This window comes from Chanos chanos, chromosome 3 (assembly GCF_902362185.1).
Source record: "Chanos chanos chromosome 3, fChaCha1.1, whole genome shotgun sequence".
In the NCBI taxonomy this organism is placed as follows: domain Eukaryota; kingdom Metazoa; phylum Chordata; class Actinopteri; order Gonorynchiformes; family Chanidae; genus Chanos; species Chanos chanos.
This window is the reverse complement of record NC_044497.1, coordinates 58,321,043-58,333,356: the sequence shown is the minus strand read 5'-3', so window position 1 is coordinate 58,333,356 and position 12,314 is coordinate 58,321,043. Positions and strand designations below refer to the sequence as shown.

The following is a 12,314-nucleotide window of genomic DNA, read 5'->3' as shown; positions in this document are numbered from 1 at the left end:
CGTACCGGTTCTGCTGTGGGTTGAAAACAGATGGCTGGACACTTGTTTGGCACATGTTTGTTTGTTGGTGAAGTCTTGGGGTAAAAGTGCAGTGAAATCATTCAAATAAATCATTTTGGTTTTAAAGTGAGACCCCTGAAGGGTAACACATCCTGTCCAAGGATCAAGGATGGCACTTCCCCTGGCAAACACAACACAAACCAAAAGACCAAACCCTACAATTTTTCAAAAACTCAAGGTCACAACAAATCAAATGATCCATTCAAAACAAGAGGCATTACAAAAAAACTTACTGCATGAAAAAAAAAAATTAAAATTAAATAGAAAAAGCCGCGCTCTCAACCCTTTCCCTCTTTCAAACAGCTCCTTATTCAGGTGTGTGCTTTTCTCCTCCAATCAGAAAAGACAAAAACATTGACCAAAATTAATGCACATAAAGATACTCCAAAAAATATGTCATCTATAGAAATCTGTATTCCATGTCACATTCAAAAACAATATAAAAATGAAAACTGAAATCAAGCCTTTTACAACAAATGGTTTAGAGTCGTCCTCCCAAAAGTGGCTCACATTCCCTCCTCACTCAGCACACACGCACACACACACACACACGGATTCACACGCATGCACACCTGTGTGTGAGTAACAGTCTGTCTGCCAGTGTGAGGTGGTGGTGATGCAGGGTGACAGTAGACACTCTCTCCTTCGCAGGGACAAAAAGCCTGACAGACACCACTCACCACACTTCACCAGGAGAGAAATCCTGAAATCCACACACCTACCCCCCCCCCACCCGGCGCCGAGACATGGGGACAGAAACACAGACAGGCAGACAGATCATTCCCCAAATATGCAAACATTTTTCAACAAGAGTATACGGTGGATGCACAGAGAAAAGATTGTTTCTTTATATACAGTCAAATCAAGACAATTTTTGCTGATATCTTTCCAAGTGGTCCCTCAACCAGTGTGCCCATTGAGAGAGGACTTCTGTGCAGGCAGAGACGGTCGGTTTAGAAGCGCGGGCGTCCGCTGACCTAACACGTCCTGCCGAGGAGACGGCCATTCACCTTCTCGTGTGGCCTCTGAACGCATCCCAGTGTGCAGTGCAGGTCCTCAGCAGTCTGAACACATGCGAGTGTGCAGTGCAGGTCCTCAGTCTGAAGTCACATGTTTCTGTTGGCACTTCATGCACTTAAGTTAGGGGGAGGGGGCGTGTCTGGCTGTAGGAGGCAGAGTCAGGGAGGGGGCGTGTCTGGCTGTAGGAGGCAGGGTCAGGGAGGGGGCGTGTCTGGCTGTAGGAGGCAGGGCCAGGGATAGTGGGCGGGATGTTAAAGTAAACGTCCAACTACCATCAAGCAGCGTAATTTCTCTCCTCAGACAAAAACAAGCAAACAGAAAAAAAATACATTCTAGGTAAGAACAAGGGAGTGCGTCCTGTTGATCCTCCCGCTGACGACCACCGTAAGCCTTCTCACGACAGTACACACACTACACACACATCAGCACAAACCAGCATTCACAGAGTAACCAATCACATCTGGTCTCTCAAGCAGGTTCAGCACCAACACATTCCTTACTTAACTCTTCTGTATGTGAGACAAGGAAGGAAACCAAGCTTAAAGATCCCAGTAACATACCAGTAACATAAATCCCCAAACCCTCTCACTAAAGTCCACTCCTCTCCAACCGGCCTTTTCAGGAAGAGGGAGGAACCTTCATTGAAGGAGGTGGAGAGGACAGTGAGGAGGTGGAGAGGAGAATGAGGAGGTGAAGAGGAGAATGAGGAGGTGGAGAGGAGAATAAGGAGGTGGGGAGGACAGTGAGGAGGTGGAGAGGAGAATGGGGTGGTGAAGAGGAAAATGAGGAGGTGAAGAGGAGAATGAGGAGGTGGTGAGGACAGTGAGGAGGTGGAGAGGAGAACGAGGAGGTGGAGAGGAGAATGAGGAGGTCGTGTCTCAGTCCAACAGCCTCCTTCCTTTGTCTTTTGTTTGAAGATATTTGGGAAAAAAATCATGAGATTAAGTTACACTGAGAGCCAGTGAGACTGACAAGTGGTTAAGATTGTGTACAGTTAATTAATGGCACAGTCACTGAGGTGGGCACGGCTCTCCCAAAAACAGCATCCCCTGAGAGATGTTTTCCTTTGACTGAAACTCCAGATAAGCATGGTTCTAGTTTAAGTGGGACAGAGGGGTGGACTTGCTGACTGTGCCTAGAGAGAGGAGCAGTTTCATTGACACAGGCTTCACACGCAGAGGAGGAGACACACACACGCTGAGCACAGAGGGTCATCAGCGCCGACTCCTGCCTCAGTCTGCCGCGGCCACATACACACCAGTCTCTGTACACGTGCGGAGGGCCGGTCCGGGCGGAGTCCTGCTGGATGAGAATGGAGGGAATGACCGGGAGCTTCACAGAAGGAAAGGAAATGGCGGTCAGGAAAGGTCAGAGGTCAGGGCAGGTCAGAGGCCCACTGCTTGTCCTTTTTTCTTCTGAGTCAACAACCTTGAGACCGGGACTGAAAGCTGGACCACTAACATTACCCTGGGATGCCACCTGACCCAGTGTGTCAGGCTGTGTGTGCGTCAGTGTGAGCGTGTGTGTGAGCGGGTGTGCGCATGTGTTTGTGTGTGCGCGTGTGTTTGTGTGTGTGTAGCAGAGAGAGAATTGGAGGGAGCAGGAGCACAGGCCTTGGTCCAGCAGCACCATCCAGATTGATGACAAGGGTGAGATGTGACTTGTGTCCCTGGGTGCTGGGGTGGAGTTGGGGAGGGGCAAGCGTGGGTCTGTGTGGGGAAGGGGGAGGGGGGGGGCACAGTGAGTGGGGGTCTCACAGGCCGTTGCTATTGCGGTGGGTGAGTGGGGGTTTGGACAGCTCCACCACACTTGCACGGCCTTTGCCGATCACTTTGGGAGCTCGACGCAGAAGTTTCTGGGCCTCGGTGAAGGCCTCTGTCAGCTCTTTTTTCCACTGCACAAACTCCGGATCACTCTGTGGACAGATCAGGAGAGAGTTCAGGGACTAAACTAAAAAACTGAACTTAATCAGTGGATTTTCAGCTCAGCAGAAATCTGGATAAAGCCTGTGACAATGACAGACAGAAATCAAAGCCAACAGACAGGAAATGCCCTACCTCACACTGCAGGACGAACTGTTTGCCTCCTTTAATCCTTAAGAGGATGCACTTTTTCTCCTTAATCTGCGTCTCCTCCACAGTCACAATCTGCTCCATCGTCAACAGGTTTTGCTGAGGATTAAAGAGGACAATTAATCAAGCCTTCTCAACACCACCATCCGCACAAACACTCCACGACTCCACCATCTCCACAAACGCTCCACAACTCCACCATCTCCACAAACACTCCACCATCTGCACAAACACTCCACCATCTCCACCATCTCCACAAACACTCCACAACTCCACCATCTCCACAAACACTCCACCATCTCCACCATCTGCACGAACACTCCACAACTCCACCATCTCCACAAACGCTCCACAACTCCACCATCTGCACGAACACTCCACAACTCCACCATCTCCACAAACGCTCCACAACTCCTCCATCTCCACAAACGCTCCACCATCTGCACAAACACTCCACCATCTCCACCATCTCCACAAACACTCCACAACTCCACCATCTGCACGAACACTCCACAACTCCACCATCTGCACAAACACTCCACCATCTGCACGAACACTCCACAACTCCACCAACGCTCCACAACTCCACCATCTCCACAAACGCTCCACAACTCCACCATCTCCACAAACGCTCCACAACTCCACCATCCCCACAAACGCTCCACAACTCCACCATCCGCACAAACGCTCCACAACTCCACCATCTCCACAAACGCTCCACAACTCCACCATCTCCACAAACGCTCCACAACTCCACCATCTCCACAAACGCTCCACAACTCCACCATCTCCACAAACGCTCCACAACTCCACCATCTCCACAAACACTCCATACCTCCACCATTTCCACAAACACTCCATAACTCCACCATCTCCACCATCTCCACAAACACTCCATATCTCCACCATCTCCACAAACATTCGAGGGAACAAGTATTGCTAGAACAGGGGTAGAACACATTGGTGTCTGCTTAAATTTTTCCAAACTCAACGCACTACAGCACAGAAACAGAAACATGACTTTGGTCTATGGTGGGTGTGTGTCTAGCCCTGCTGTGTCTGATGGGGGAGGGACACAGGGAGCTAGGGTCACTGAGGAACTCACCAGGCTCTCATCGGCAGGGCCGTGAAATATCGCTTCATTATAAAGACATTTCTACTTTGTGAGCAGAAAACAAATGGAATCAAACAGATGACATCTGTCAACTTGTTTTATGTCCGCTCTCTAGTCAGTCACCCTCACGCTTTTCCAACCTGCGTGTCATAACACTGTACAGGAAGAGCCCTCCTTCCACCACCATAAAGAACGGCTTTAAGTGGAAGTCCAGGTTGCTGCCGAAATTTGTGTTATTTTGTCTTCTAAGGTCTAGGTCCTGACAATGTCATCATGACTCCAGTTCCGCTCTCTTGTCTAATGCATTTTTCCCCCGAAGCAAACACTGGGCCGCTGGCCAGGTGCTACGCAGCTCCCGGGCCAGGAAACACCAGCCCGAAGTGGCCAATAAAGCAGATTTTCTGGGCTTCTGAGATGATGATCTAGGCAGGGGAAGCTGGGCTACTGCTGGTCTCTACCATTTGCTACAGCACTGGGGGCGTCCCCTGCACTACTGCTTCTGCAAAGCAGGTCCTCTGTCACGGCTGGACACAGCTCAACTTACCACCATTCTCTGTTTTTTAAACACTTTTTTCCAGCCATCCTACAGAGTAAGGACAGATGGCATTCACTTTCAGACATGAACAAGAACACACACATACACACGCTCACCCGCACACACACACTCATTCACGTACGCTCACGCACATATGCACGCGTGCACACACTGATTGATGCACGCACACACACACACACAAACTCACCCTGGACTCTCCCTCTCCTCTCCACTCTACACGGTTGGGAAACAGGTAGAAATATCGGCGTTGCCACTGTGTCAGGAAAGGGTTTCCCAGCTTCAGCATGTATCCATGCATAATACAGTCCTTCCCCAGCGCATAGTCTACACATCACAAAACAACCACAGCTTACAGCACCAGTCAGCAAACCTGCTAGGCCATATTCAAAAGTAGCCTTCTTTACTCAAAGAAATTTAGTGCATCTGAGAGACAGAGGGACGGATGAGTGTGTGTGTGTGTGTATCAGTGTATAGTGGGACTGGTGTGTGTGTGTGTGTGTGTGTGTGTATATCAGCGTATAGAGGGACTGGTGAGTGTGTGTGTGTATCAGTGTATAGAGGGACTGGTGAGTGTGTATGTGTGTGTATCAGCGTATAGAGGGACTGGTGAGTGTGTGTGTGTATATCAGTGTATAGAGGGACTGGTGAGTGTGTGTGTGTGTGTGTGTGTGTGTATCAGTGTATAGAGGGACTGGTGAGTGTGTGTGTGTGTGTGTGTGTGTATCAGTGTATAGAGGGACTGGTGTGTGTGTGTGTGTGTGTGTGTATATCAGCGTATAGAGGGACTGGTGAGTGTGTGTGTGTATATCAGCGTATAGAGGGGCTGGTGAGTGTGTGTGTGTGTGTATCAGTGTATAGAGGGACTGGTGAGTGTGTGTGTGCGTGTGTGTGTGTGCGCGTGTATATCAGTGTATAGAGGGACTGGTGAGTGTGTGTGTGTGTGTGTGTGTATATCAGTGTATAGAGGGACTGGTGAGTGTGTGTGTGTGTGTGTATATCAGCGTATAGAGGGACTGGTGAGTGTGTGTGTGTGTGTGTGTGTGTGTGTGTGTATCAGCGTATAGAGGGACTGGTGTGTGTGTGTGTGTGTGTATCAGCGTATAGAGGGACTGGTGAGTGTGTGTGTGTGTGTGTATCAGTGTATAGAGGGACTGGTGAGTGTGTGTGTGTGTGTGTGTGTGTGTGTGTGTATGTATATCAGTGTATAGAGGGACTGGTGTGTGTGTGTGTGTGTGTATATCAGTATAAAGAGGGACCGGTGAGTGAGTGAGTGTGTGTATCAGTATAAAGAGGGACTGGTGAGTGTGTGTGTGTGTGTGTGTGTGTGTGTGTGTGTGTGTGTGTGTGTGTGTGTGTGTGTGTGTATCAGTGTATAGAGGGACTGGTGTGTGTGTGTGTATATCAGTATAAAGAGGGACCGGTGAGTGAGTGAGTGTGTGTATCAGTGTATAGTGTATACAGTGTGTAATAGACTGCATCACTCATCACTGGTCACCCATGTGAATTATCTCTACTGCCGGACAAAAGAGCTTTTCTCTGTAATCTTAAATTCTAAATAAACCTAACACTCCCAGTTGAATGTAAAAGATCTGAGTTTTGCATCAGGATACGGACTGGGCTTTTCATGTTTTTTAAAGGGAGGTGTTTTGGGGGGGGCTGCTGGTTAATGTTTTGTTAGAGGGAGGTGTTTTTGGGAGGCTGCTGGTTAACGTTTTGTTAGAGGGAGGTGTTTTTGGGGGGCTGCTGGTTAACATTTGTTAGAGGGAGGTGTTTTTGGGGGGCTGCTGGTTAACGTTTTGTTAGAGGGAGGTGTTTTGGGGGGCTGCTGGTTAATGTTTTGTTAGAGGGAGGTGTTTTGGGGGGGGCTGCTGGTTAACGTTTTGTTAGAGGGAGGTGTTTTTGGGAGGCTGCTAGTTAACGTTTTGTTAGAGGGAGGTGTTTTTGGGAGGCTGCTGGTTAATGTTTTGTTAGAGGGAGGTGTTTTTGGGGGGCTGCTGGTTAACATTTGTTAGAGGGAGGTGTTTTGGGGGGCTGCTGGTTAATGTTTTGTTAGAGGGAGGTGTTTTGGGGGGGCTGCTCACCCTCCTCGTGACCCTGTTGCTTGTTCTTCGCTCTCTTGCGCGCCTCGATTTTGTCTGTGTCGCTGTTTACAGCTTCGTAAACCGTCTCAGCCACCTCCTGCTGCCAGCGCTCCGATATCACCAAGGGGAAGTTCTTATACAGCTCCTGGTCACTGTCCAGCAGCTGGGAGAGGGAGAGAGAGAGAGAGAGAGAGAGAGAGAGAGAGTGAGTCTTGGTGAGTCATGATTCATTCACATGACGTGCGAAGCCTCGAACATCCGTATTACACAGGCATGTTGGCCCATCACATCTGGGCTGCAGTGTGATCTCTCTTTCACAAACAATACCAAACAACTCTTGTCTTGTGCCCTAGTTGAGCCTGTTTAAACAGACTTAGACAGACTGAAGACCAGTAAGGCCTGCAGTGGAATACAAGATGCAGGTATTACGGAGGTCGGCGCATAGAGCCACCAGACCAAGACCCACGTCTGAGTCCACACACTGAGAACATATGGCGGGAGACCTACCTTAATGCCCTTGGTATCCTCTTCATCAAAAGAGCCGATGTCAAAGGCATCTGCAGCATTGACCTCCCCCCTTGGAGGAATTAAGGGTGGAGGGTACTAAACAAAGAAAGAAAGGGTAAATACAACATGCCAACTACAACAAAGCTGCTCATTGGCTTAAACAACACACTTTACTGTAGTATTATTTTATTGTATAAAACTCAGTGGTGATGAACTGTCCTACAGTGTCACTGCTATGTTACTGGGCAAGTAAAAATCAGTCCCCTGATTTTCCACAGAGCTGACAGCAGGGGGCACTGCGCTGGGTTAGAGACACAGCTGGGACCTGTGCTGATGGGTCTCACCTTCTGCAGGTACACCTGCTGCCAATCAATGCCTCTGAAGAACTGGTGCTCTTTCACCTCCGTCGCTCTGTTTACGGAAGAAAAAAACCCCATTGAACTACTATCTCTGACCAGCAGGGGGCTCTCTTTAAGAGAGAGCAGGAATCTCCTTAATCACAGAGCGTCTCTGACAAATATAAAAGATTGCTTAACAGTGTGTGCTAGACTCTAGTCCCGTTAAAGACAGTCAGAGATTAACAGTCTATACCACAGACTACTACACACATCTTAGACTGTGCACAGACAGACTAGTACACCCTTTTGACTGTCTGTACACAGATTAGTACACCCTTTTGACTGTGTGAACACAGACTAGTACACCCTTTTGACTGTCTGAACACAGACTAGTACACCCTTTTGACTGTGTGAACACAGACTAGTACACCCTTTTGGCTGTGTGAACACAGACTAGTACACCCTTTTGTCTGTACAGACTAGTACACAGTCTACAGTCAGGACAGTTTATGAAAAGCATACCCCTGGCCACGGCATCCCAGCCTCTTGGCCACGTCTCTCTGTAAGAGTCCTTCCAACAGGTCTTTCAGCTCGGCAGAGAAGGAGTCCGGCAGCTCCACATTCTGGTGCAGGAAGGAAAGCAAAGGAGACAATTACACAATCAATCAATCAATAAAACTCATCTACCTGACAGAAAGGCTATAATTCAGTCCACTGTTACACTACCCTGTGCCCCTGACTGATTCTAAACCATAGCAAACATTAGAGTTTGTCATGTTGTAACAGAAACATATTAGGATACAGTCCGAGATGTGCTGCAGCCTTAGTCTGGGCCATGCAGATACTAAACATTCTGCACTCATACAGGCAATCTGGATTCATAGTCACATCCGATCACAGCTGAGTGGGAAGGGATGCAGGGTGCCTGTCCCAGGGAAGCAGGGACTGAATGAGTGCCTGTAGTGGAGGTTATTGGTTCACACCTGACAGAATCAGAGGCCTCTCTTTATCTGAACTGAGGAAAAAGTGATTAACTAAAGAAGCTGAACTATAACACTGCCCTTTCTGTCAGGGTCACAGAAAGTTCCGGTAAGTGACTGTTTCCCGTCATTAAACTTGGTGCAATTTGAGGGAAAAAAAAAAAACTTCTGCCAAACTGACAGTGCTGGTGACCTTCAGGAGAGTTGAGATAATTCAACACTACTCCATCTATTACTTTCCCCTTGACAACCTCCGCTGTCCAACGCTAACAGAGCCAAACAGACAGTAAAATGCAAAAGCTTGAGTGCAAATTCCTGCTAACAATGTGTCTTTATCATCCACAGATTTAACACATGATATAAGCACATACACACCCTTCCAATAAGACAAGACAGAACATTTTCCCCAAACCCCATATCAGAGCTGTACGCCGTGTCTGAAGTTGCTAAAACCAGTGCACAGACATATTATCCTGTTTAGAGAATAGGTAACAGTGTGGGCTATGGGATATATGAATGTGTCACATGGCACCAGTATGTTTACCATAGTAAGGGTCATGCGGTCGATCTCATGTTTGTCTTTGGTCTTGTGCTGCCGGAATGGACTGTGCCTGAGGAGAGACGAGTCACAGTTAGTCTCACTGCAGTCACAGATGGTCTCACTGCAGTCACAGATAGTCTCACTGCAGTCACAGATGGTCTCACTGCAGTCACAGATGGTCTCACTGCAGTCACAGATGGTCTCACTGCAGTCACAGTTAGTCTCACTGCAGTCACAGTTAGTCTCACTGCAGTCACAGATGGTCTCACTGCAGTCACAGATAGTCTCACTGCAGTCACAGATAGTCTCACTGCAGTCACAGTTAGTCTCACTGCAGTCACGCTGACGAACAGCCTCCCCTTTCGCTGGGGCAAGTGGGCAGGACGTCCACACACACACACACACACACACACACACACACACACACACACAGACACACACACACAGACAGACACACGCACAGACACACACAGACACACACACACAGACACACACAGACACACACAGACACACAGACACACACACGCACAGACACACACACACACACACACAGACACACACACGCACGCACAGACACACACACGCACGCACAGACCCACACACACAGACACACACACACACAGACACACACACAGACACGCACACACAGACACGTGCACACACACAGACAGACACACAGACAGACACACACAGACACACGCACGCACACGCACACACACAGAGACGCGCACACACACAGAGACACAGAGACGTGCACACACAGAGACACACACAGATACACACACACAGAGACGCATACACACAGACACACACACACAGACACGCACACACAGAGACAGACACACACACAGACACACACACACACAGAGACGCATACACACAGACGCGTACACACAGAGACGCGTACACACACACACACACACACACAGAGACACGTACACACACAGACAGAGACGCGTACACACACAGACAGAGACGCGTACACACACAGACACAGACGCACACACACAGACACAGACGCACACACACAGACACAGACGCACACACACAGACACAGACGCACACACACACACACACACAGAGACGCGTACACACACACAGAGACGCGTACACACACACAGAGACGCGTACACACACACAGAGAGGCGCACACACACACAGAGGCGCACACACACACAGAGGCGCACACACACACAGAGGCGCACACACACACACACAGAGATGCGTACACACAGAGACGCGTACACACACAGACACACACACACACAGAGACGCGTACACACAGACACACACACACACACAGACACACACACACACAGAGACGCGTACACAGAGACGCGTACACACAGAGGCGCGCGCACACACACACAGAGGCGCGCGCACACACACACAGAGGCGCGCGCACACACACACACAGAGGCGCGCGCACACACACACACAGAGGCGCGCACACACACACAGAGGCGCACACACACACACACAGAGGCGCGCACACACACACACACAGAGGCGCGCACACACACACACAGAGGCGCGCACACACACACACACAGAGGCGCGCACACACACACACACAGAGGCGCGCACACAGAGACACACACAGAGGCGCGCACACAGAGACACACACAGAGGCGCGCACACAGAGACACACACAGAGGCGCGCGCACACACACACACACACAGAGGCGCGCACACAGAGACACACACAGAGGCGCGCACACACACACAGGCGCGCGCACACACACACACACAGAGGCGCGCACACAGAGACACACACAGAGGCGCGCGCACACACACACACAGAGGCGCGCGCACACACACACACAGAGGCGCGCACACACACACACACACAGAGGCGCGCACACAGAGACACACACAGAGGCGCGCGCACACACACACACAGAGGCGCGCGCACACACACACACACAGAGGCGCGCACACAGAGACACACACAGAGGCGCGCGCACACACACACAGAGGCGCGCACACACACACACAGGCGCGCGCACACACACACACACACACAGAGGCGCGCACACAGAGACACACACAGAGGCGCGCGCACACACACACACAGAGGCGCGCGCACACACACACACAGAGGCGCGCACACACACACACACAGAGGCGCGCACACACACACACAGAGGCGCGCACACACACACACACAGAGGCGCGCGCACACACACAGAGGCGCGCACACACACACAGAGGCGCGCACACAGAGACACACACAGAGGCGCGCACACAGAGACACACACAGAGGCGCGCGCACACACACACACAGAGGCGCGCGCACACACACACACAGAGGCGCGCGCACACACACACACAGAGGCGCGCGCACACACACACACAGAGGCGCGCACACACACACACACAGAGGCGCGCACACACACACACAGAGGCGCGCACACACACACACACAGAGGCGCGCGCACACACACACAGAGGCGCGCACACACACACAGAGGCGCGCACACACACACAGAGGCGCGCACACACACACAGAGGCGCGCACACACACACACAGAGGCGCGCACACAGAGACACACACAGAGGCGCGCGCACACACACACACAGAGGCGCGCGCACACACACACAGAGGCGCGCGCACACACACACAGAGGCGCGCGCACACACACACAGAGGCGCGCGCGCACACACACACAGAGGCGCGCGCGCACACACACACAGAGGCGCGCGCACACACACACAGAGGCGTGCACACAGAGACACACACACAGACAGAGACAACAGAGAGATGCTGAGAGATGTGGCCATTACTGCCTCCCCGCCTAGCAACAGCCATGCGCCCCCGACTCCACCTCCCACACACACACACACACACACACACACTCACACACACACACACACACACATCAATGCCCTGTGATGTCTGGGAGATGACCTCCTGGGTTCGCACCTCTGACATTTAAACATTACACTCCACATCAAACAGACGCAAGACACACAGAGACACACACATGCGCGCGCGCACACACACACACACATATACAGAGACACAGAGAGAGAGAGAGACAT

At 50.9% G+C, this 12,314-nt stretch overlaps 1 protein-coding gene across 1 annotated transcript in view; it reads right to left on the bottom strand.

The window, feature by feature from the left end:
- Positions 1 to 2,656: 2,656 nt before the first annotated feature.
- grk3 (G protein-coupled receptor kinase 3) overlaps positions 2,657 to 12,314 on the bottom strand; it is a 54,666-nt gene continuing 45,008 nt past the window's right edge. Inside the window, exons 14-21 of the mRNA XM_030768356.1 lie at positions 9,273 to 9,339; positions 8,271 to 8,371; positions 7,755 to 7,821; positions 7,411 to 7,506; positions 6,904 to 7,066; positions 5,010 to 5,146; positions 3,138 to 3,251; positions 2,657 to 2,995 (exon numbers count right to left, since the gene is read on the bottom strand). Of these exons, the coding sequence (XP_030624216.1) occupies positions 2,834 to 2,995; positions 3,138 to 3,251; positions 5,010 to 5,146; positions 6,904 to 7,066; positions 7,411 to 7,506; positions 7,755 to 7,821; positions 8,271 to 8,371; positions 9,273 to 9,339 (907 nt within the window). The 3' untranslated portion in view covers positions 2,657 to 2,833. The remainder of the gene's footprint in view (positions 2,996 to 3,137; positions 3,252 to 5,009; positions 5,147 to 6,903; positions 7,067 to 7,410; positions 7,507 to 7,754; positions 7,822 to 8,270; positions 8,372 to 9,272; positions 9,340 to 12,314) is intronic.